The 20,897-nt window shown below is 38.2% G+C and overlaps 1 protein-coding gene across 1 annotated transcript; it reads right to left on the bottom strand.

The window, feature by feature from the left end:
* Positions 1 to 1,714: 1,714 nt before the first annotated feature.
* Positions 1,715 to 20,632, bottom strand: SLC39A6 (solute carrier family 39 member 6). Its single transcript, XM_069853343.1, has 9 exons — positions 19,867 to 20,632; positions 18,063 to 18,243; positions 17,592 to 17,761; positions 16,107 to 16,319; positions 14,464 to 14,533; positions 12,783 to 13,160; positions 9,118 to 9,198; positions 6,934 to 7,124; positions 1,715 to 6,241 (listed from the first exon to the last, which is right to left on the bottom strand). Exons 1-9 carry the CDS (start codon positions 20,605 to 20,607, stop codon positions 6,089 to 6,091), a joined length of 2,178 nt encoding a protein of 725 aa, XP_069709444.1. The 5' UTR covers positions 20,608 to 20,632; the 3' UTR covers positions 1,715 to 6,088.
* Between the last annotated feature and the right edge of the window lie 265 nt (positions 20,633 to 20,897).

The raw sequence follows: 20,897 nt of genomic DNA, 5'->3' as shown, positions 1-20,897 counted from the left end.
GCAGCCTGATCCAGTGGGAGGTGTCCCTGCCCACGGCAGGGGGGTGAAACTGGGTGATCTTTAAGGTCCTTTCCAACCCAAACTATTCTGCAATTCTACATCAATATCATATAGATATTGATATAGAATCTATCTATATATATATAGACCCTATATGTAGATAGGGTTGTTCACCTTGGACAATAGTAGACTCTGCAGAGACCTTATAGCAGCCTTTGAGGGAACTTAAAGACAAGGAAAGTATTTTCAGCAGGGCCTGTAGTAATAGGACAAAGGTTAGTAGTTTTAAACAAAACAAAAAAAAAAAAAAAAGAGAGAGGTTTTTTTTTAGGTTTGTGAAGCAGTGGATCAGGTCGCCCAGACAGGGGGTAGATGCCCCATCCTGGAAACATTCTAAGTCAGGTTGATTGAGCTGAAGCTGTCACTGTTCACTGCAGGAGGGATGGACTTCCCTGGGCAACCCCTCCCAGTGCATCATTCTTGTAGTGAAGAAATTCTTCCTTATGTTTAGGCTAAATCTGCCCCTCTCCAGTTTCTACTGGAGTTCCTACTGCATCCAGAGAAGGGAAAGGGGCTGGAGAACAAGGGTTCTGAGGAGAAGCTGAGGGAACTGGGATTGTTTAGCTTGGAGAAAAGGAGGCGGAGGGGAGACCTCATCACTGTCTGCAACTGTCTGCCAAGGGGATGAAGACTCCCTTCTTACAAGGAGTTACATGGAAAAGACAAGGGGTAAAGGTTAGAAGTTGCTCTTGAGAAAATTCCAATTGGATTCCCAAAGAAAACTTTTCACCATGAGAATAGTCAAACATTGAAATAATCTCTGTAAGGAAATGGTAGATTCCTCTACATTAGCTCAGCTTGACAGGATGCTGGGTCATCTCATTTAAACTCTACATCACCTAAAAACGTTGGACCAGATGATCCTTGAGGTCCTTTCCAACTGGGCATTCTACGTGATTCTATGTGATATGTGACTAGGTGAACTTCATGATCCCTTCCAATCCGAATCATTCTGATTGTATCATTGTATTGTAATTGCACATATTTAGTCTTTTTTATTTTTTAATGGAATCATAGAATTGTTAAGGTTGGAAAAGGCCTCTCAGATCAACTCCAACCATCAGCCCTAGAGCACTGTCCATACTAAACTGCATCCCGAAGTACCGTACCTACACATTTGTTGAACACCTCCACTTCCCTTCTCTGAGAGGACACCAGCACCCACCTCACTTCAGCTTCCTTTCAGGTAGCTGTAGAGAGCAACAAGGTCTCCCCTCAGTCTCCTGCAGGCTAAACAAACCCAGTTCCCTCAGCTGCTCCTCACGAGACTCATGCAGCAGCCCCTTCACCAGCTTCGCTGCCCTTCTCTGGACATGCTCCAGCAGCTCAATGTCCACGTAGTGAGAGACCCAAAACTGAACACAGTGTTCAAGGTGTGGCTGCACCATCACCGAGTACAAGGACATAATCAATTCCCTACTCCTGCCACCCACACCCTTTCTGATACAAGCCAGGATGCTGTTTCCCTTCTTTCTGGCTCATGTCCAACCAGAAGCCCAAGGTTCTTCTCCACCATGCACCTTTCCAGCCTCACTTTCCCAAGCCTGTAGCAATTGCATGGGGCTGTTGTGACCAAGGTGCAAAACCCAACACTTCGCCCTGTCAAACCTCATTCTGATAGAAGTGAGGGGAGTAAAACGCTCCAACACCAGCATTTGGTTCAGTGGTTTATTTTCTCTAGCACACAATAGAGTAACAGCTACAGTGATCATCATATGCACCAAAAAAAAGTACTGTAAATAAAACACATTTCATGTAAACATCTTTATGTTTCTTGCTTGTGGCAAACAGTGACCCAGATTTTCAACAGGAATTTCAATTATACTGGTCTCCACATTCAGGCAGCAGGAGAGCCACCGTGAATTACATTTTAGCCACAACTGTTAAATACAGAGAACTCAGCAGCATCTGCACAAGACATCTGGCACCACACTGAGGTGCCCTGGCCACCAAGGAGCAGAGAGGAAAAGGAATGGGCCAGGGAGGTGACAACACCCTTGTTCCAACTCTCGTTGCACACAGCAACTTCACATGACGTCTTTTCTCTACAAATACAGGCCCAAAATCATCAGAACTCATTACAAAGAAAATAACTTTGATTCCAGCATTGTTTGCCTATTCTGCTCACTTGCATCTAGCACAGGCACTAAATAAGGCAGCTCTAACAGCACACAAAATTAAGGTCTGTAGCACAATTAAGGTACAGACAGATAAACAAAACAGCCGCACTCCCATTTAGCAGCTGGGATAGCCAGGCACATTACAAACTGCTGCAGAAGAATATATGCATGAAAATAAAGGGCTGCTTAGAGACACTGCCCCATCCATTTGCCAAACCATGAGTATTTTCAATGCGATACACTGCAACAGATGGAGAGTCTACTTTGGAATGCTGACAAAGGACAAAAAGACAACCAACCACACAAAAAAACATTGTCATCTTGCTTGTACAAACCTACAGCAGGTGTCGCTCTATGGTCCTCTCAGTTACCAGTCATGGACATTTCTCCCTCAAAGATTAAGGAGCACAGAATGGGTGGGATATGTTTGTGTCTAGCTTAGAGTCATTTCTGCCTGCATGCTCTAAATACAATTTATTTTTTACATAGTTACATTAAAATATAAGCGTATCAAAAGACATCGGTAATGTCAGTCAATTACATCAAAAACCAGCCAAGAACCCACTGGAAACTGACTGAAATCTGTGAATTTATCTTCATTATTTAGTCAGTGATCTTACAATCTCCTGGGCAGCACTAGGCTACGTGATGGCTTCCTATGTCATATCCAGCACACGCATACAAGTCCAGGTGAACTAGCAGCTATTAAGGTTGCAGGCTAACAGAAACCACTATGGAAAATTTCAGAGTGGACAGAACCCATCCAAGTCTGAAATCCCTCATGACCAAAGCGACAGAGCGTACCTGATTTCTGTAAGGGTTGAGGGTACAGGACAGAAGGCAAAAGACCCATGGGCTGGAACCCACTGAATTTATGCTGGTTTTCCACACCACTGGTAAAGACAGCGCCCAAGCCCAACAAAACCCACTATGATGTAGGGAGGTTGTATCTTAGACACTGGATTTCAGTAAAACACAGTTGTGATGAGAGGTTTGGATGGAAGCGGGGGACGAAGCCATACTGAGGTTTTTTCCCCAGGAACGTGTCTTGCTCACGTACTAGTACAGGAGCACGAACTGAGGCATTCTGGCTCTAGTGGTGACCAGCACCATTGCCCCCAAAGGCAAGACTCGTTTAAACAAGATAGGGTCAAGTTTGACAGCTCCACAGGGTGGCACGTTCAACTGTAACAGACAGGTATCAGGAAAAGAACTCCAAAGGAAAAGCAGACATTTTCAGAAATGTGGAATGAGGTAGGACTGCTAAGATGGGAGGTCAGTACAGGAAAAGGTAGCAGTCAAGGCATGGAAAACTCCATTTTGACAGGTTATACGAGTGTTTGTGGTGGAGCGCAATTGAACTTTCTATTTCTCTAAAGGAAGCAGTGACACACACATATATAAATAACTGAATAACTTTCTATCAGACAAAGATTCTATTATTCAAGCACTATGGTTAACAAAGGAAAGATGAAGATCACCAGCTACATTTTAGCCATAGTTTTAGCTACAAAGAAGTCAGGAAACAGTCGTAGCACAGGTTAAAGGCAGAAGTGTCATATAACTTGAAAAAAACCACACCTGGGAAGTTATCATCTCTTCAGAGACTGCTCAAATGACAAGAAGCAATAGGTGATATATATATATGCATTTATCATCATACTCTCAGATACTACCGCTTGGAGCTTGAGAAGACTAGAATACAACCCCTACAAGAAAGAGCAAAAAGAGCACAGGGTAGATGACCAAGGTGATGCTAAGAAATGTAGCAGATAGCTACTGTACCGTGGCATGGCTCTTCTGCACCCCAAGTTAAAGTACTCCTCTGGCAGAGCACTTCTGCCTTTTTTTAACCAGAGGTGTGCTTCTAACAAGAGTCCAGAAGTTTAATCAAAATGCAGTTGCATAGAATAAAAAGAAACACAAAACAAAGTGCTTGATGAAGAGAAGGCATGCAACCTACCAACATTTTGTCAATGTTCTTGTCAGAGATGAAATCCCAGCTCCAGAGTAGTTTCTAGTGACAGAAAGTGGGAGAGGAAAATGAGTCTTCCTGAAAGAGAAAAGTCTGTTGTTCTCACTAAACAACTTCTCACCAAGTGAAGAGAGAAACAGGTTCATACACATGCAGATCTGGGGGAGCTGGTAAGACCCCCACCAGGATGCTCCCTTCAGGATGCATTAGCAGAGCTGAAGTAAGTAAGTACACCTTTCTCTACTCCTTGACTTCAAAGGAGGCAAGGAACAGGATTTCATCACTGTGGGAAGAAGATTAACTCTCAATCTTGTTAATTTGAGGAAAAACTGAGGGAGGAGGAAAAGCTAGTATTCCCCTGGCTGCAGAAACTCCTATGACCTCCATTTCTTAACTAGTAAAAAAAAAAAAAAACAAAAAAACAAAAAACCCACAAAAAAACCCCAAAAACCAACAAACTGAGCCTCTTAATTAATTTTAAACACCTGTTTCTAAGGTGTTACAGTTTTCATTTTGACAGACTGACACATGTCAGACTGATTTAACCTGCCAGACATGGTATGATCAAACACCTACTCTTTGTTCAAGCTTTTTATTCAGCTGATGATTTGAAGCAGCGGTAAAGTTGAATCAGAAGTAAGTTCTAACTGGTTTATTTCTGGGATTTTTAAAGCTAGCTAGTTAAGGGAGCATAATTCTGTTACTTCTTGATTGTACAGAAGTTGTCTAATGTGCAACTTTCCCGCAAATGCGTAATTTATTTATTTTGCCACTACCTTTTTCATCCTTCTCTTTCTTTCAGTTCTTTTCAGGGAGGTTAAACTATTAACACTGTAAGTTCAAACTACATAGTCATGTAGACACTTAGGATTATCCTTAATGTGCTGCTTCCCTATACATCCTGGTAAAGAAATTTAGGTATTTTGGATTTCTCAGCTTACTTGTTGCAAAGAATGTAACTGTTTTGCAAGCTTAGGTTTATTATGTGCAATCACATTGAACTAGAAGTAGTCAGCTCTCCCACTCAGCTCATTTCCCACAGTAAATCAATACTTTAGTTAAGAAAGCTGTAGTAGTAAATGACTGTGTCTCAGCCCGTAGCACTCCTCCCCCGATCTCAAACAGACTTTAATATACCTTGCCATTTCAGGCAGCGTTAAGTGGGATGTAGCACTACTTTTAAAGCCTTTTTGATGGAATTCATGTATATTAGAGCTATGCTTTTACAATCTAATAGCTGTACTTTTGTTGCTGACTTAAGAAATCGGCATCAGAAGGAATGAAAACAAGTAAAACATTTGTGCAAACACATAAAACGTACTTTCACAAGAAGTCACGTGGAATAGAAACCAACCAGAATAAGACACAAAGAATCCACAAAGTAAAGAAGAACCACCGCAAAAAGGATGGAGTGGACTTATCCGTCACTCCATGTAAACTAGGTGGATACAGAAGAGATGAATTTCTACCAATACACTACCCATTACATGTCTTTTTCTTGTTTTACACTGCCTACTGTGCTTTGTATCACTAATTTTCATTGAGCTAAAATAAAAACCACTGCCATTTTATATTTCTTTAAACCAACAAAACCATTGAAGTAAAAAAAAAAGTTACATGTAATTACATACAGTAAATAAATTTACTAAAAAAACCCCTTAGCCCCCGACAATATTCCTTTAAAAGATTTGGCACTCTCACCACATTTTACAAAGTACAACTTTCTACAGTACCATATACAATGCTAAATCCTAAGTGGAAAAAAACCTTACAGTGTTCATTTCTGTCCAGGTAAGAAGGGAGGGAGGGAGGAACACAAGCAAACCAATACAAATATCTTGTCTATAGTTAAATGTACCTCTCCATTAGGAAATTTAATAGAAAAAACTACCACTTATAATTTAACACCAAGCTCTCTCCCTGGCAACCAGGATTACAGGTTTATGCTGAATACAATCTTATGTTCAAATACAGAGATAAGCAGCATTATCCCAAAACCCAGCAGAATCCCAGCGTTCTGTAACAGGAAGTATCCCCAGCGGCTACATCCATGATCACTGGCATCATTGTGGAGCATTTCAGGTACCTAAGCAAACAAAAAAGCGTTAAATGCCTTCAAAATAAAGTTACTTCAAACCCAATTCCTCAGTTGTGAGATATGAGGTAGCAGAGTCTTACTCCTCCCATCCTTCCTGTTGACTGCATTAATACCACTCCTCGAATTAGGTATCATTCAACGTGAACAACATTAACAGAATTTACTTTCATGTTTAGGTACGGAGAGAATATGTAACATTCCAATTACTGTTTTCATGATAATTATGCTGATGTCTTAATCATATCCTGACTAAATGGCTGGCTATTTACCAACCGATCTAAATCAAGCCACACCAAGAATTTTACTCTTAAGACAGCTAAGCCTTCATGAATGTTAGTTAAGCTTCATGAGCATCCACCAAATCCTTCTGCACAAATATTCTTCTAAAGTACAGCACAGCTTTATAGGTTTTCTGCAACTTGCAGTCTTACTGGCTATCTGCTATAGTAGCCATTATCAAATTTTTACTCTATTTCAGCTGTTAACAATCTGTTCTGACAGTCTAAATAAAACCAATGTTTCACCTGTACATTTACTTATGACTGCATATCCCTCTGTATCTTCAAAAGCAGGAAAAAAAAGAAATCAGTGGAGAATAGGTAAAAATGTATTTTGAGATCAAAATATACCCAGCATAACTTCTTAAACGATATCAAATTCAAGTAGGTCTAGCCACTTACCATATCCACAAGAGCCACATACATGAACAAGCCGGCAGTAAGTGCAAATATCCACATTGAAACATTGTCTGCATAATGACCAATAAGAATACCAGTTGCCATCCCAAGATAGGCCAGCATAGCTGACAGAGCGTTATAAAGCACAGCTTGCTTGACAGTCATACCAGCTTTTAGAAGTACAGCAAAATCTCCTACAACAGGGAAAAAGCAAAACAATATTTTCATCCTCAGGTAACCATTCCGGTATTCATGAGATTTTACTCACAAGATTACTAAGCTATTTTTATGCTGTTGCCTGACTCCTTTTTTTCCTTCATGAAATCAAAAATGTCAGGGGGACTGAAAATTAAAAAGCACGCACAAAGAACAACACAGCAGCAAACACTGTAAGTTTATAACCTTAAAGTCTTAGGATTTTTGAAAGAAGCGGCTTTTAGCATAGTTTGCATTTAAACCAACACTGTAATATTTAAGTTTGCATTTAAACTAACACTGCAGTACCATGCATGAGCATTCTGAAGAAGTTTCTAAAACAAAATATTCCCACTTAATTGCATAAAACAATGACAATGATTCCATTTATTATCCTGTATCTGCTCTTCGTACTTTAAGTCTAGCTGTTTCATAAACTTAGAAATAATTTCTTTATTGATAATTTCTGGAAATGATCCTTAGCATCCTATTTTTGCCAGCAGGAAACAGGTTTTCCATAATTCAGAAAAGATTTTTTTTTTTTGCTTAGATAAACTAGATCTAAACCAGTAAAATATGTTTATTATTTGGAAATAAAATGGATTCTATATAAAACAGTAAATTATCTCCAGTTAAATTAAACAAAAGCAATCTTCAAAGCTGAGTTGAGTCATTTGTTACAACAACTTTTCCCCACAAGTGCTGCAATTAAGATGAACGGGTATTTTATAAACATTGTTTAGCATTAACCATCAGAATGACCTGATTTTATCCCAAGCTAACTTCAGCTAGTCCCTTTTCTTTCAGTATTCCTATGCCATTTCATATCCTCTGTTAAAAAAAGTACTTAAATCAGCACAGAAAACTTGATAGACAGAAGCATGATATTTAAAGTTTAAAAATTTTTCTTGCTTCCAAACCCAATAGAAATTACCAGATTCATAACAAGAATTTATACTGTATATTTGTACTAAACCGTAATGCAAGTAATTAATACAAGTCTCATAATTCATGTGGTTTTTATACTAAGATAAACAAGTCTCAGTTTTTCATGTAATAAAACCAGGTAAGTTCTCTCCAGAGCAAAGTATTTCTGTTTAACTTCTTGTACAGACAGACAAATGTATCAAACTGCTCAATAAACAGTTGGATGTGTGCACATACTTGTCTATGAGCCTCATTAACCGAAACTGAATGTTCTGTTTTCTAAGGAATTAAACCTTAGAGTGCAAGCAAACTGTTCCGCACTCTATACACCAGGTATGGCTGTGGCCATGACAGCTAAGAAACAAACAACAGTTGCACATTCAAAATGATTTGACAATTAGAAAGACCAGCTTTATTCTGAGTTAAACTAAGCAGCAATGTCCTGTTGTCACAAGCTGTGCTGCTAAAAGGCCAAATACTAAACTTGCATTGTAAGACACATGCATTCCCATGAGAATTATGATCATGAATTTCAATCACTTGAGCTTGAAAGACTAACCATTTCTAGGAAAGATTTCTAAGTACTTTCAAGTTTAACTTAGAATAACAGTAGTTCCTTTCAAGACTTAATGAAAAAGCAGCAAATGTTATGCAGAAAGGAGGGCGACTAATTGTGACCTTCCTTTTAACAGCACAAACACAAGAATAAAATTAAGCAGACGTGAGAAAAGCAAATTCTGACATGCATTCTCCTGCAAGTCACAGCTTATGTTGCTAAGGAGAATAAAAACAACTGAACTACACAGAACATGTTGCAAGTAACCGCAAGACAGACTGAGTTTTAAACAAAGTAGCTGAAATATTCAGATTTTTAAAAGGAAGATTAATTCAATTAAGAAATAAAAGTCTTTAAATGAGTTGAAAGTATTCTTGAGTAGACAATCTGACGCAAATTAAGTTCTCTGATCAAACATTACTATGCTACAGAACAAAATTCCTTCTGCTTCTCCAAAGAGCACTTGTGAGTACCTATACCTGCAGCATGTGGAAATACCGGAGTCTTACCTAGCTCATGAGGTAATTCATGGCAAAATACAGCCACAGAAGTGCTTAAACCACTAGATAACCCTTCAGTAAAGGCTGCTCCTATAAAGAGACAAAAAAACCCCAAAACCATTACTGCATATTCAGACACGTGCAGAAACATTGTTGCATACACTTGTATCAGTTTAGGACACACTAAGTTTCACTCAAGTTTTTCTTATTCTTGTGGAAGCATTTAAACTTTAACTAAACAGTTGTTCACGATTCATAAGTTTCTAAATCGGAAGCAACACAGAATCCTCCAATTGGTTAAAGCAAACTGAATTTCACTATCTTGGTTCTGAACTAAGCCCGACACCTTTCAACAACACAAGCCTACTAAAAAAATACAATGAATGGAAATGGAAGAAACACTTTTTTAAAGATACAAAAGGAAGAAGGTGGCTCAAATACTTCTGAGAGTCAGTCACTGGAAAAGGGGAAGCCAATTCAACAGGAAGAGAGGCTATATAGCCACATGAAATCAGCAGTGAAAGACTGTGAATGCTAGGCAGCTTGCACATAAGTGAACTATCATACTTTAAGTGGAAGAAAAAAAACATAACACCCCCCTTAAACTAGTCCAACAATCCTCATCTTTCTTGGCTTTTCCACTCCTTCTGTTGTTTGCTACTTTTGTTCATTTAACAACAGCTCAGGAGGAGGCAGCACACAGCAGGGCTGACAAGCTGAACCACAGCTCTCCCCCACCACAGGAGGGTCCCAGCTGCGTGGAGAGACACTCACCAAGGGCCACAGCAGAACCATGTCTGGCTTCCACCGCACCAGGAACGTGCCAGCAAACAAGGTGCTGCCAATAAGCAGTGAAGAGGCACAAGGCCATGTCACAACAGTTGGCATGCAAGGGACCCAGGAATACTGCTCACAAAGAGCTACAAAGGCTATGAGACCACAGTGGACAATCCCCTCTCTGCAGTACTCTGAAGCACCCTCAGTACTCCAGCAAACTCTACCCAGATGTCACGTCTGAGGGTGAGCACTGCTATCCACGTCTTCATCTGCAAGTAGTGAGTGATGCTACTTGCTGCAGCGACAGCAACAAACTGCAACCTTACCTCTGAGTGCACACTGTAGCACCCAGTGAAGGGGATGGAAGTAGTGAGCACATCATCATACGTAATGAACAGGGGAGCAACAAGGAGTGTTTTCCGCTGCATTCCAAAACACTCAGTCATGTGAATCTACACGGTAATTAGCAGGTGAGCTACAGGAGTTACTGCTACTTGACTAGCAAAAGAGATTATTAGCAAGCACTTTCCCCTGCCTCCAAACATTGCTTTACTCTTTCGGACTCAGATTCTGAAAGACAGACAGAATAACTACAGTTATCTCCTACTGAGACAGGAGAATTCATCACCATTCCCTCAGTTTCGGTTTCTGAGGAGAGTCGGTAAGCAGAAGGCAGCAGAAGGCAATTACCTTCTCCCAGGCCTGCATCCTCAAAAATCTACAAGTTCCTCTATGTTACTGTCTCCATACAATGTTCTCTGAATCTTATCACTTATTAAGAGGAAAACTAAAAATGCAAGAATCCAGCGTAATCACACATAGTACATCTAATTTTGAGACCACAAAGGCAAGCCAAACAAAACCTGACTGCTTTGCAGACTACCTAGGTGGCTGACATAGCTGTATACTGTACAGGTACATAGCAACCAAAGTGCACACTTAAATTTCAAGAATATCTATTTCTGTTTTTCACTGCTAAAAAGATATCCTGAAACATTAACAGACTGAAGGCTACATTAATATACTCCCCCCTCAAGAAGTTGATTTAATAGTGTCATGTTATCTTAAAATATACTTTTAAGACATCACTTCCTTCAAAAAAGAGCTAAAGAAAAAAATATATACGCAAGATTAGGGTAAAAATAGTATTCTGCATTTTAGGTATCGAGTTGAAGTTACACAGGGAAGTTCAAATCTCAAAAGATAACTTTGTACAAATTAGTCAGTTGCAATTGTTCCATGCTTTAACAGAAAAAAAAGGATATTTAAATCTTATTCCTACATAATTAGCACAATAGATTTGATGGAAAAAAAATTATGAACATTGTGAATAACAAATCACATGAAATAAAGTTAAGTGAAGGGTTACTCTGGCTAAAGCTACCTTCACAGAAACATTCACATCTCCATTTAAAGACAGCTAAAATATTATACAAGTAGTACTAGTGTTTTCACATTAAATAGATGTTTTTCCATAATACTTTTGAGCACCTGAACTGAAGGAAATCCACGTTTCCATTAGCCTGAACAAGCTACACAGCAGGACTTCTAAAAGCTATTGCTCTCACTTGTTCAATAAGCCTTTATTAACCATCCTCATACTTCTCCTTTCGTAACTTTAAAGTCATAGCTGCTTCCCAAATCTCCCTAATACTAAGAGGTAATTGATTCTGCATGTCATTTGTATGCAAATCCTCCTTCTGCCACGGTTTCCACTACTGATCAGCTCAGAAGTTTACATTCTGTGCTTCAACTTTCATCAAAAAATGAGATTAAATCATAAGATCTCTTTTCATATTATGCTTCGGATTGATGGAATCTGAACAACTGCAAATATTGCTGCGAGAAAATCTTTATTATCAGGTTTTCTCCTCAAACAAGAATAAACTTGTTTCTACAATAAAATTTACAGAAAGACTGATCCTGCTGAACTGACCCCAGTACGCTATAGATGGAAATTAATCCAATACCTGCAGAGATTAGTCTTAAATACTAAAGTCAAGATTATGAAAGACTAGCATAAGAAGCAAAGACTAATGATTTAACATCACTTTTTACAACTTAGTTTAACCTTTTAAAATTTAAAATACCTGTAGTCTAGCTCTCCTAGAAAAAAATTACAGGAGCTACCAAACCTGACCTCCCAGCCAGAAGTCCAAAACATAATACTCAATATGTTACTTTGTGAAATGTAAATATATTCACAGAACATTGTAAATAAAGACTGAAAAACTACAACATGTAACAATAAAAATAGGGACATGAACAAAAAAGGAACAAAGAAATAAGAGTGTCCTGATTAAATGTAAAAGAACAGTTAATTTTTTTTTTTTAAAAAAACATGCTCAACTTTAAGAAAAAGATTTTCAGTATGACCAGTGTTTAGTTTGTTGTTTGTTTTTTTTTAAATACTTCTCCAAGAAGACAGACTGAGTCTGTTTTCAGAGTGCAGCACACTGTGACACTGTGCACCTGAAGGAATCTGCTTATGCTACACTCCTTTAATTGATATAGACATTCAATCAAAAAAAACTGATCTTAAAGATCATCTAGTTCCAACCGCCCTGCCATAGGAGGCAAGTCCTAAATATTTTTATAAGCCTAGCTTTAACCTTGTTAGAAGTAGGAAAATAAGCAAAGTTTATATATTTCCTACAGAAACATAGCTGAAAGCACATAGTTTGTTTTCTCACTGATCTCCAGGTCGTTAAACCAGAGAGTTCTCATTCATTCAGAGCTGCTGTCAGATAAAAGTTTAGGTTTCAAAGATCCACCATTAACTAGTTATATTCCTAATAAAAAGACAGGTGAGATAAGAGATGAAGAGGTAAGTGACAGCAAGAAGACTTTGCTGTCCTCACACAAAACAAAGCTGCAGAGTTCAAGTTAACACTTACCAATTGCTAAGCCATCACTAAAATTATGCAGTCCATCTCCCATAATCACCATCCAAGCCAGGGTTGCAATCCCCGCATCCTTCAGTTCTTCACGGGAGTAGCGCTGACTGTGACTGTGCGGATGATGGTTCTGATGATGATGGTGATGTAGAATATGATGGTAGTCATGGTGATGGTGACTAAGATGATCTGTCTGCCCTAGAGTATCATGTAAGTGAGAATGGCATTTGTTTCTACAGCCCCTGGATACGTATTCATTGTCAACCTCCTCTTGATGAGAATGAGCTATCATCACTTCTTCTTCTTCTTGCACAATTGGTTGCTGAGAAATGAAGGGTGATGGATCTTGAGAGTCTGTCCCTAGATAGCCCTCAGGTCCTGTTACAAAAATCCAGAGTACAATATTAAACATTTTTAAAATTACCTAGGAAGCAAAGATACAATTAACAAATTAAGTAAGCGATGCAGTAAAGAAGAAACTACTAAGTCTAGACGTTGAGACTGATACCCCAGCTTCTTGCTCCAGAAGTTTGGGTTTTTTACCAAGGGTTTTCACAACTCATTTTTCTTTAATCAGATTTCTAAGATAATTCCCAAAAGTTCAAAATAAGACAAACTTGTAGTTTCTGTCCCCTGCTACTGAAGCAGCCCCTACATTATGGCCACAAATGCTTCCTAAGAGATAAAAATGCTTTTAATCTAAGATCCAGTGCAATTCAAACACAACAGCACAAGGTTCTGTCCCAATTTCACAGCATGCATGCTGTTAGTTCATTTGCTTCAGAAAGACAGAGCATGTGGAAAGCATGCACCACTTATTCATCTTAGGACTGAAGAATAAGAATGCAGAAAATTATGTTACCGATAATTTTGGAAACTCCGGTATTCCATATAAGTACAGGAGCTTAAGTATGAACACCAAAAAACAAACACTCAAAAATAAAGTCATCAACATAGACCATGAAATGTCCTCATATAAACATCAGTGGCACACTAAGATTGGTTATTTTAACTGACTCCCAAAACTTGCTAAATTCTTCCCCTACAATTGAATGAACCAATATCATTTTTCCTGCATTAGCAACAACTCTTTCGTTAGCTATAAAATTATTCTGAAAAACCAAATGTCGCTTTTAGCTACAAGAGCTAACAAGTATCTAGCAAGGTGCGTTTTGGCTTACAGGACGATCTTGAGGACACGTGACCATCTGCAGTCCAAACACTTCAACTAACTCCTAGGATTTTAATTATCAATCTTACAAATAAATCCTTAAATTAACAAAAAACAGACATAAGATATACACAAATCTAAATAAGAGATCACACATATAACATCTAACAGTCTAATGAGAAGCACAGAAGCTATTAGGTTGTATTCAAAACAGCCAGAAGAGTTTCACAGAATCATTTCAACTTCTGCTGTTAAATCTAGATTTAAAATACTTCTGTTTCAAAACTGTGAATTCACTCCTTCCAACTTATCAATCCTTTTTAAGGAAAAGCAGCATATAGAGCTACTCCTCTACATATCAATGCATAGACAAGTTTTGTTTTGAAAAGAATTCAAGTAGATAATGATCCAACCTACTTTAAGCAGCAGATCTACAAGCTGCAATCAACCAGGTGTTCTTCAAACAGTGCTGCTACAAAATAACAACTGTACAGTACTACTGAGACTTACGATCATCTGTATCTAACTTTTCTTCATTCGCTGAAAACTTCTTACATTCTCCATCATCTTCATTTTTTTTCTTATTCCAAAAGAAAACACTGTAGTTATGAATATTTTACTTATTTTTCAGTAAGTAACATGAGCAACACTATATTCACATTTATGCAACCTGCACAGAAAGAGGACAACATGCAAGCCATATAAAGAGCGCAGATGAGGAATCTTAGAAGCTCAGGAAGTACAATAACATGACAAAGATTCCTCAGGCTCCACAGAAGAGGAAAAAAAATCCAAACAGAACAAACCTACCCACATATAGCCTACATTTTGCAGAAGAAACAAGCAGAGGGGCTCATCTGAGAAGCAAACCGCATCAAATAACAAGTAAAAGTTATTCCACTAATTTTTTCCACTGCAATGTCAATATAATTTTTTTTCCTCTAGTGTACTGAAGGAAAACCAATGGCTGGAAAATCTCCAATCATTGCTCCCTAATGTCTGTGCCACAACAACTGCTGATCAGTGACTCACAGGAAATCTATTCCCAGTGGCTGAGTGAAGGACATAAATTACTCGCTTTGCTTGGAACTCTTCATGTATTCTCTTGGCAAATAAAGTTAACTAGAGACAGCGAAAGTGATTTTGTTGCTCAGTTAGTTTAGCTTCAGCGTAAAATATACCAACACAATCTCCCATGACCAAAGTCAAAGAGCTTACACGGCATCTTCTCCGAGACTGCTGCCATCACCAATTTAACAATAAAACTAAACAGAGATTATCAGTCATTGTGGCACTCTAGAAATTAGCTCTTTTTAAGCTAAGTAATTAGTAATTTACTAGCTTAAGATATCGCTAACTTTTACTGTATTTTTTTCTACTGAGTCAGCTTTTACATCATTGTTTATTCCCAGCTACACTGGTCTTTAAAGAAACAAGTTCCCAGTAACTGGTGAGTTACCAACATTTATGACCTGCTAAAATACAGCCATTTACCTTCTACATGAAAACTAGCATAGTAATCTCGGAGCCATATTGCTCTTTTTTTTTTTTCAGGGGAGAGAGAGGGAATAAAAAGAATGGCTTGGCAGACCGTTTGCAAATGGAGTGCAATCTAATGAAGTCACTCTCTACAGTGCATTTGGATGCTTACTTATGTAACCGCTTACTGCCCCTCTTAGCCATTTTGTGCAAGTGCTCCCCTCAACAGGGGTACAGTAACTATGAGGCCATCTTAGTTCATCCAGTAGGAAAATTAAAATAACTTTAAAAGTTTAGCCGGTTATACAATTGCCTTGAGATGTCAGAAGGAAGTCAACAACCAACAGCAACTTCTTAAAACATTCTAACTGCTAAAACAAAAGGTGCAATTGGATGTTTGCTTACTAAACAGGTCCCTGTAGTGTCAAAGCTTGTATTATATGCCTGGTTAAGGAATTAGCTCAGAGCTTTTCTATAACAGGACCACACTAAAAAGTTATCTAGTTTAAAAGCACAAGTAAGCGTCACTAATATAAATGAAATTATAACACTAATCAAGTCAGCAAGTGCTATTAAATCCAACCAGACATATGATACTTGTAAAATTTTTCGTATAACTGTATTCAGAAATGACCATGAGATACAATATAGTTTCAAAATAATAGTTTCTCTACCTTTTTCTTCTTGTCTTTAAACTGCTTTATTAAAGTGATCAAATGCTCCACTAGAAACATGAAATACAGGCCTCCAAGTGCTGTAAGTCCCTTCCATGTAGAATCCAGATAAGCGCTCTCTTCTGTACTTTGAAAAACAAGATGTTTGAACATAGACCCTTTGTTTTGTTCAAAGAGAGGTTTTTCATGGTGATGGTGATGGTTTCCATGAGACTAAGGGAAGAACCAGATGGGAAAAGTCATTATATTCAAAAGAACTGATAATATAAGAAACACAGAAAGTATTCTTCATATTTTTTTCCTCAAGTCTAGAGTTTTGACTTCACAATTTTCCTGGGGTACATGCTCTGTGTACAAACTCAAAACAGTTACAAAGAAATCTATTGATAGGAAGGAACACTGCAAGGCCTGAGAGAAGGCTACTATTCATGCTCTCACTGCAGCAACATGCGTACTCCCGAACAGATGTACAATTACCCCCTAAAAACTCCTGACACCATCCAGGAAACTGCATTTCAAGTAGTAGTCACAGCTAGCACACCAATCAATCAATCACCTTCCCATCAAAGATAGCTCACAGACATAAAAAACCTCTTTCTATACAGAACTTAGTAGTGATTTCCTTCTTTAAAGGCAGTCTGACACTCTTCCCCTCCTCACAGCCACCTGGTATGTTCAGAATCAAAACCTTCTGGGACACATTCATTCACATGTTAAGATTTTATATAGCTTCACATAGAAAATGTAGAACTATCTGAAAGGAAGAACCCAATAAATTACAGGCAAGGCTCAGAAACCACAAGATCTGTCATCCCTTTTATCCATCTTATCTGAAAGCTGGAACAAGTTATCTTTCCTGGTGGGAGGAAGGAGGAGCAGGTGGGTGGGAACGTCTGTTTAAAAGCCTCAAGAAAGGTAGAAATTTAGCAATCATTTTCTAATTTCACTGTCCGTATAATATAATAGCAACGTGTAACTCCAAAGCCTATTGAGTAATGTTTTCCCAGGACTTCAGAAATGCTTGACTCGGATCAAAACAATATAATGGATAAGGAATCAACATAAGTGGCTGATAACAGAACACAGAGGATTATCGAACTCCACATTTAAAGTGTACAGTGAGTGATTTCTGCTATTATATAAAGTTGTAAAGCTGGAGGAAGTAAAAGTGGCTGCACTGCAATGTGAGACTAAAACAAATTTATGCAAAATTCTTGTGTACAAGGAAGAATGAAAGATTTCGCAGCACATATGACTGAGAACAGGAAATAGACTGGGGGATAATGGTGTGAAGTTCTTAACACTCTAAGGGCAGTGAAAACAATAATATAAACGGTTCCACAGGAAACATTTCCACCAAATAATACAACTCACAACTTTGAGAAATGACTCACCAAATAGGTACTAAAACTATCACTAGGAACTACAGCACAGTGCCAGTTTTTCTGCTTTGAGACAATGAATGAAAGAGTAATTAATACTTACATGTGGAAGGAGATGTAAGAAAGCATCTCCACTCAAAGTTCCCACAGCCAGTGCCACAAGAAAGCTTAGAAGAAATTTGAAAAATACACGATTCATCAGAGGTACCAATATAACTCCCAATAAGGAAAGAAAACTGATGACAGAGATGGATATAAAGCCACCAATCCAAGCTGGTAAAAAAAAAAAAAAAGAAAGAAAAGAAAAAAGTAAGAATGTACAACAATCTCTGTATGAGATTTTGTTTCCTTAACTTTCCTGTTATCAAATACTCCTGATCACTCAATTATTCCGATGTTAACAAACAGTAGGCCACAAAGATTCCTTTCTAGATGTGATCAAGAGAAGCACCAAAGAAAATCACATACTTCTTCCAACTTCAAAACATGTTTCTCAAATTTACAACCCACATAAAGGGGTTTCCCGTAACCTTCTATTCCATATTAAAAAAACCCCAAACAAACAACAACGTACCTATTTGCAGAGAGTAACCTTTTGGAGGAGTTTCAGTTTTTTCACTCGTTGCATGGATTATACAGTGTTTGCCATCAATCTGATTAATAAGAGCTGGACAGAGGTAACTAAATTCCGTAGCAGACAACAATGTTTGAGTCCCTATTCCATGGGACTGCATCAGTTTTGATGCACTGAAGCACTGTGGAAAGACACGTGTTAAAAGATTTATCAGAACCAAAATACCATGATACCTCAAGAGGACTGCAAATCCCATTTTAATTAAAATACAGCGCCAACACGTGAAAGCAGCTGTATCAATGGTAACTAAAAACTGGTAACAAACCAATAAGACCTGTACCTCCACCCCTCTACCGGCCCAGCAAGCTAGTTTGGGAGTCCTGGTAGATGATGCATAATTGTCAGTCTTTCTTAGCTGAAGGGGGTCAAATGCCTTGCTATTGGAAAAAGTCTAACACTTTTGACTCAGTTTTAGAGGCCCTATAAAGAAATAGTAACAAGGTTAAAGACCTTTTTATAGATACGCTTCCTCCAGTAAAGAGTTCCCCTCTCTCTGGGTTTAAATAACAGTAGTACTGTTACTCTGCTCTGTGTAGAACGCAGTAACAACTTTTGAATTCAGAATCTATGATCACACACTACACAACACCGCCTCTGAATTACCTGACATGGCTCATGACCCCAGAGAAGACCCTGCTTTCTAAAGCCTTTAACAGAGAAGGACCTGATTGTGCAAGAACAGTGCCTACAACACAACTACAGACTTTAAAATAGTAACAATCAGTGCTAATAAAGTAATAGATAACATTCTGCAGCAATGTTTTTTTACAATTGGTCTCTACATTCAATCTTAAAGGAGATGAGGAGGGAGTAGCTTAAGAGAGTGACAGTTACTTCCCTGCAATTTTGCACTATCATAGCCTTATCCAACAGTTACAGGGAAGTTTTGACTAGAATGCCAGCATTTTTACCAGATTTTTCACTTCCACCACATTACTAGGAAAACAAGACATATTCTGGCTTTAAGGCAGAACAGCAAGTTGAAACAACTGCAAGTAGTAGGACTTAAAATTAGCATTCCATTCTCTTTTACTGACAATCTAATGTCAACTTACATTTATCTAAAATAAGAAATTAAGTCAAAAATTCTAACAGTACTCGCTTATTTCCAGCTGAGGGGAACATAGTATTACTTTAGCTTTTTATTTCTTGCATATTCACAGAAAACACAAGCTCTACAGGCAAGGTCAACAACTACCACACACCTGCATAACTCTTTTGATGTGCTTACACAGCAGTGAGTTTGTTTTGGTAAAACAATATTATTCATTTCAAATTCATCTTGGGAACCTAATATTTTCTAGCTGGTTTTATATGAGAAAACTGCAGCTTTCCTACAAAGCATTAGAAACTTCATATGCTTGCCTAAGAACACAAGTTTTAAATTTCTAGTGCTTTTCATTTTTAGTAACAAAAACCATAAGTGAAATAATAATAAATAAACAAAAGTATATAATAATAAATATGTCAAAAAAGGTGTATGTTCATCCTTAATATAAATACATATTTCTTTTTTGGGACAATTAAAAATAAGTATATCACATAAGTATTTTCCTCTGAGCTTGTGAGCATAACACTAAATTCCTTCAAAATTTTAAGATTCAAGGAAAGGTGGTTTTGTGTGTATTGCTATGACTATTGCCAAATTTCCACACCCAGTCAAGTGATAAGCACCTGAAAAATAAGCCATAACAACATACCCGGTGGATCTGGATTCCCAAGAACACAAAAGAATCAGTCTCACCTCTTGGGTATTTTGTTTTTTCAATTTAGAATAGAGGTAATTTCCTCTTTCCAACTCCTTCAGGGAAGCATGGGATTCATTTGCCTTGCTGCCAGCAAGCCAGCTTGCATTGCTGCCACCTGTGACATTAACAGCATTAGAGCTGGTTAGACTTAAACGAACAACCCGCTTGACTTCTCCAGGTTGCACATTTTGTAATTCAGAGTGGCCGCCTGTGGGAACAGTGATGACAGACGCTGTTATTTCATTAACTGTGTTCCTGTTGCGTACAAAGTTCTGCTGACGATCTACAGTCTCTACTTTATGAAGCTCCTTTGTGTGACTGTTCCTGTGGTCTTTGTCAGTATCAGGTTCATGGTTTGGACAAGCAGTCTTCTCAGAGTTTTTACTCAATGAAACATGATTATGATGGTGATGATCATGGTCATGATCGTGGTCATGATCATGGTCATGATCATGCTCTATTTTAATCCTTTTCATTTTATCTATACCTATGTTCTGGAGCAGTTTTCTAAACCCTTCAATGGACAGAGAGTTGTTTTCTCCATAACGATGAAAAAGCTCCTGAAGGTGCAACTTCTGTATTAATCCTGCCAAGTCAATATTAACACCAGATGCCTTTTCTGGAAAAGTTCTCTCCGATGTATGCACAACAGTAGCCGTCTCCACTCCATGATGATAACTTTCACACAGTAGCATGGCAAACGATATGAAGAAAGTGACTGATACCGTGCTCTCCATCGCAGTTTCTTTTTAACAGCGTAAAACCTAGACAAAAGAACATTTACACAGTGTATATAAAACCAATCACATCTTCCTCTGTAACAATGTTCATAATTTACTTAAACAAAACACATGCACATCAAATCAAAACAAATTCTGTCAAAAATACCAACGCAGTAAGAAAAGACGCATTTCAGTATCTTATACACTCAGTATCTTTCCCAGATATGTGGCCTCAGGCAACAGGAGATGAAGCTGCACACCACAATGAGGTCACTGGCTGTAAACACCTCCCAGGTGTAAGCTTA

The sequence above is a fragment of the Phaenicophaeus curvirostris genome, chromosome 3, assembly GCF_032191515.1.
Source record: "Phaenicophaeus curvirostris isolate KB17595 chromosome 3, BPBGC_Pcur_1.0, whole genome shotgun sequence".
NCBI classification, from domain to species: domain Eukaryota; kingdom Metazoa; phylum Chordata; class Aves; order Cuculiformes; family Cuculidae; genus Phaenicophaeus; species Phaenicophaeus curvirostris.
The sequence above is the reverse complement of the archived record's forward strand: the minus strand, read 5'-3'. Positions and strand labels throughout refer to the sequence as shown.

Excerpts from the sequence above, each read along its gene's own strand:
- SLC39A6 (XM_069853343.1), bottom strand. The coding sequence starts at position 20,607 with ATGGAGAGCACGGTATCAGTCACTTTCTTCATATCGTTTGCCATGCTA. Across the intron at positions 18,244-19,866 it reads AAAAACAAAATACCCAAGAG|TGCTTCAGTGCATCAAAACT; the intron begins GTGAGACTGATT and ends GTCTTTCCACAG. Across the intron at positions 17,762-18,062 it reads AGGTTACTCTCTGCAAATAG|CTTGGATTGGTGGCTTTATA; the intron begins GTACGTTGTTGT and ends TTTTTTTACCAG.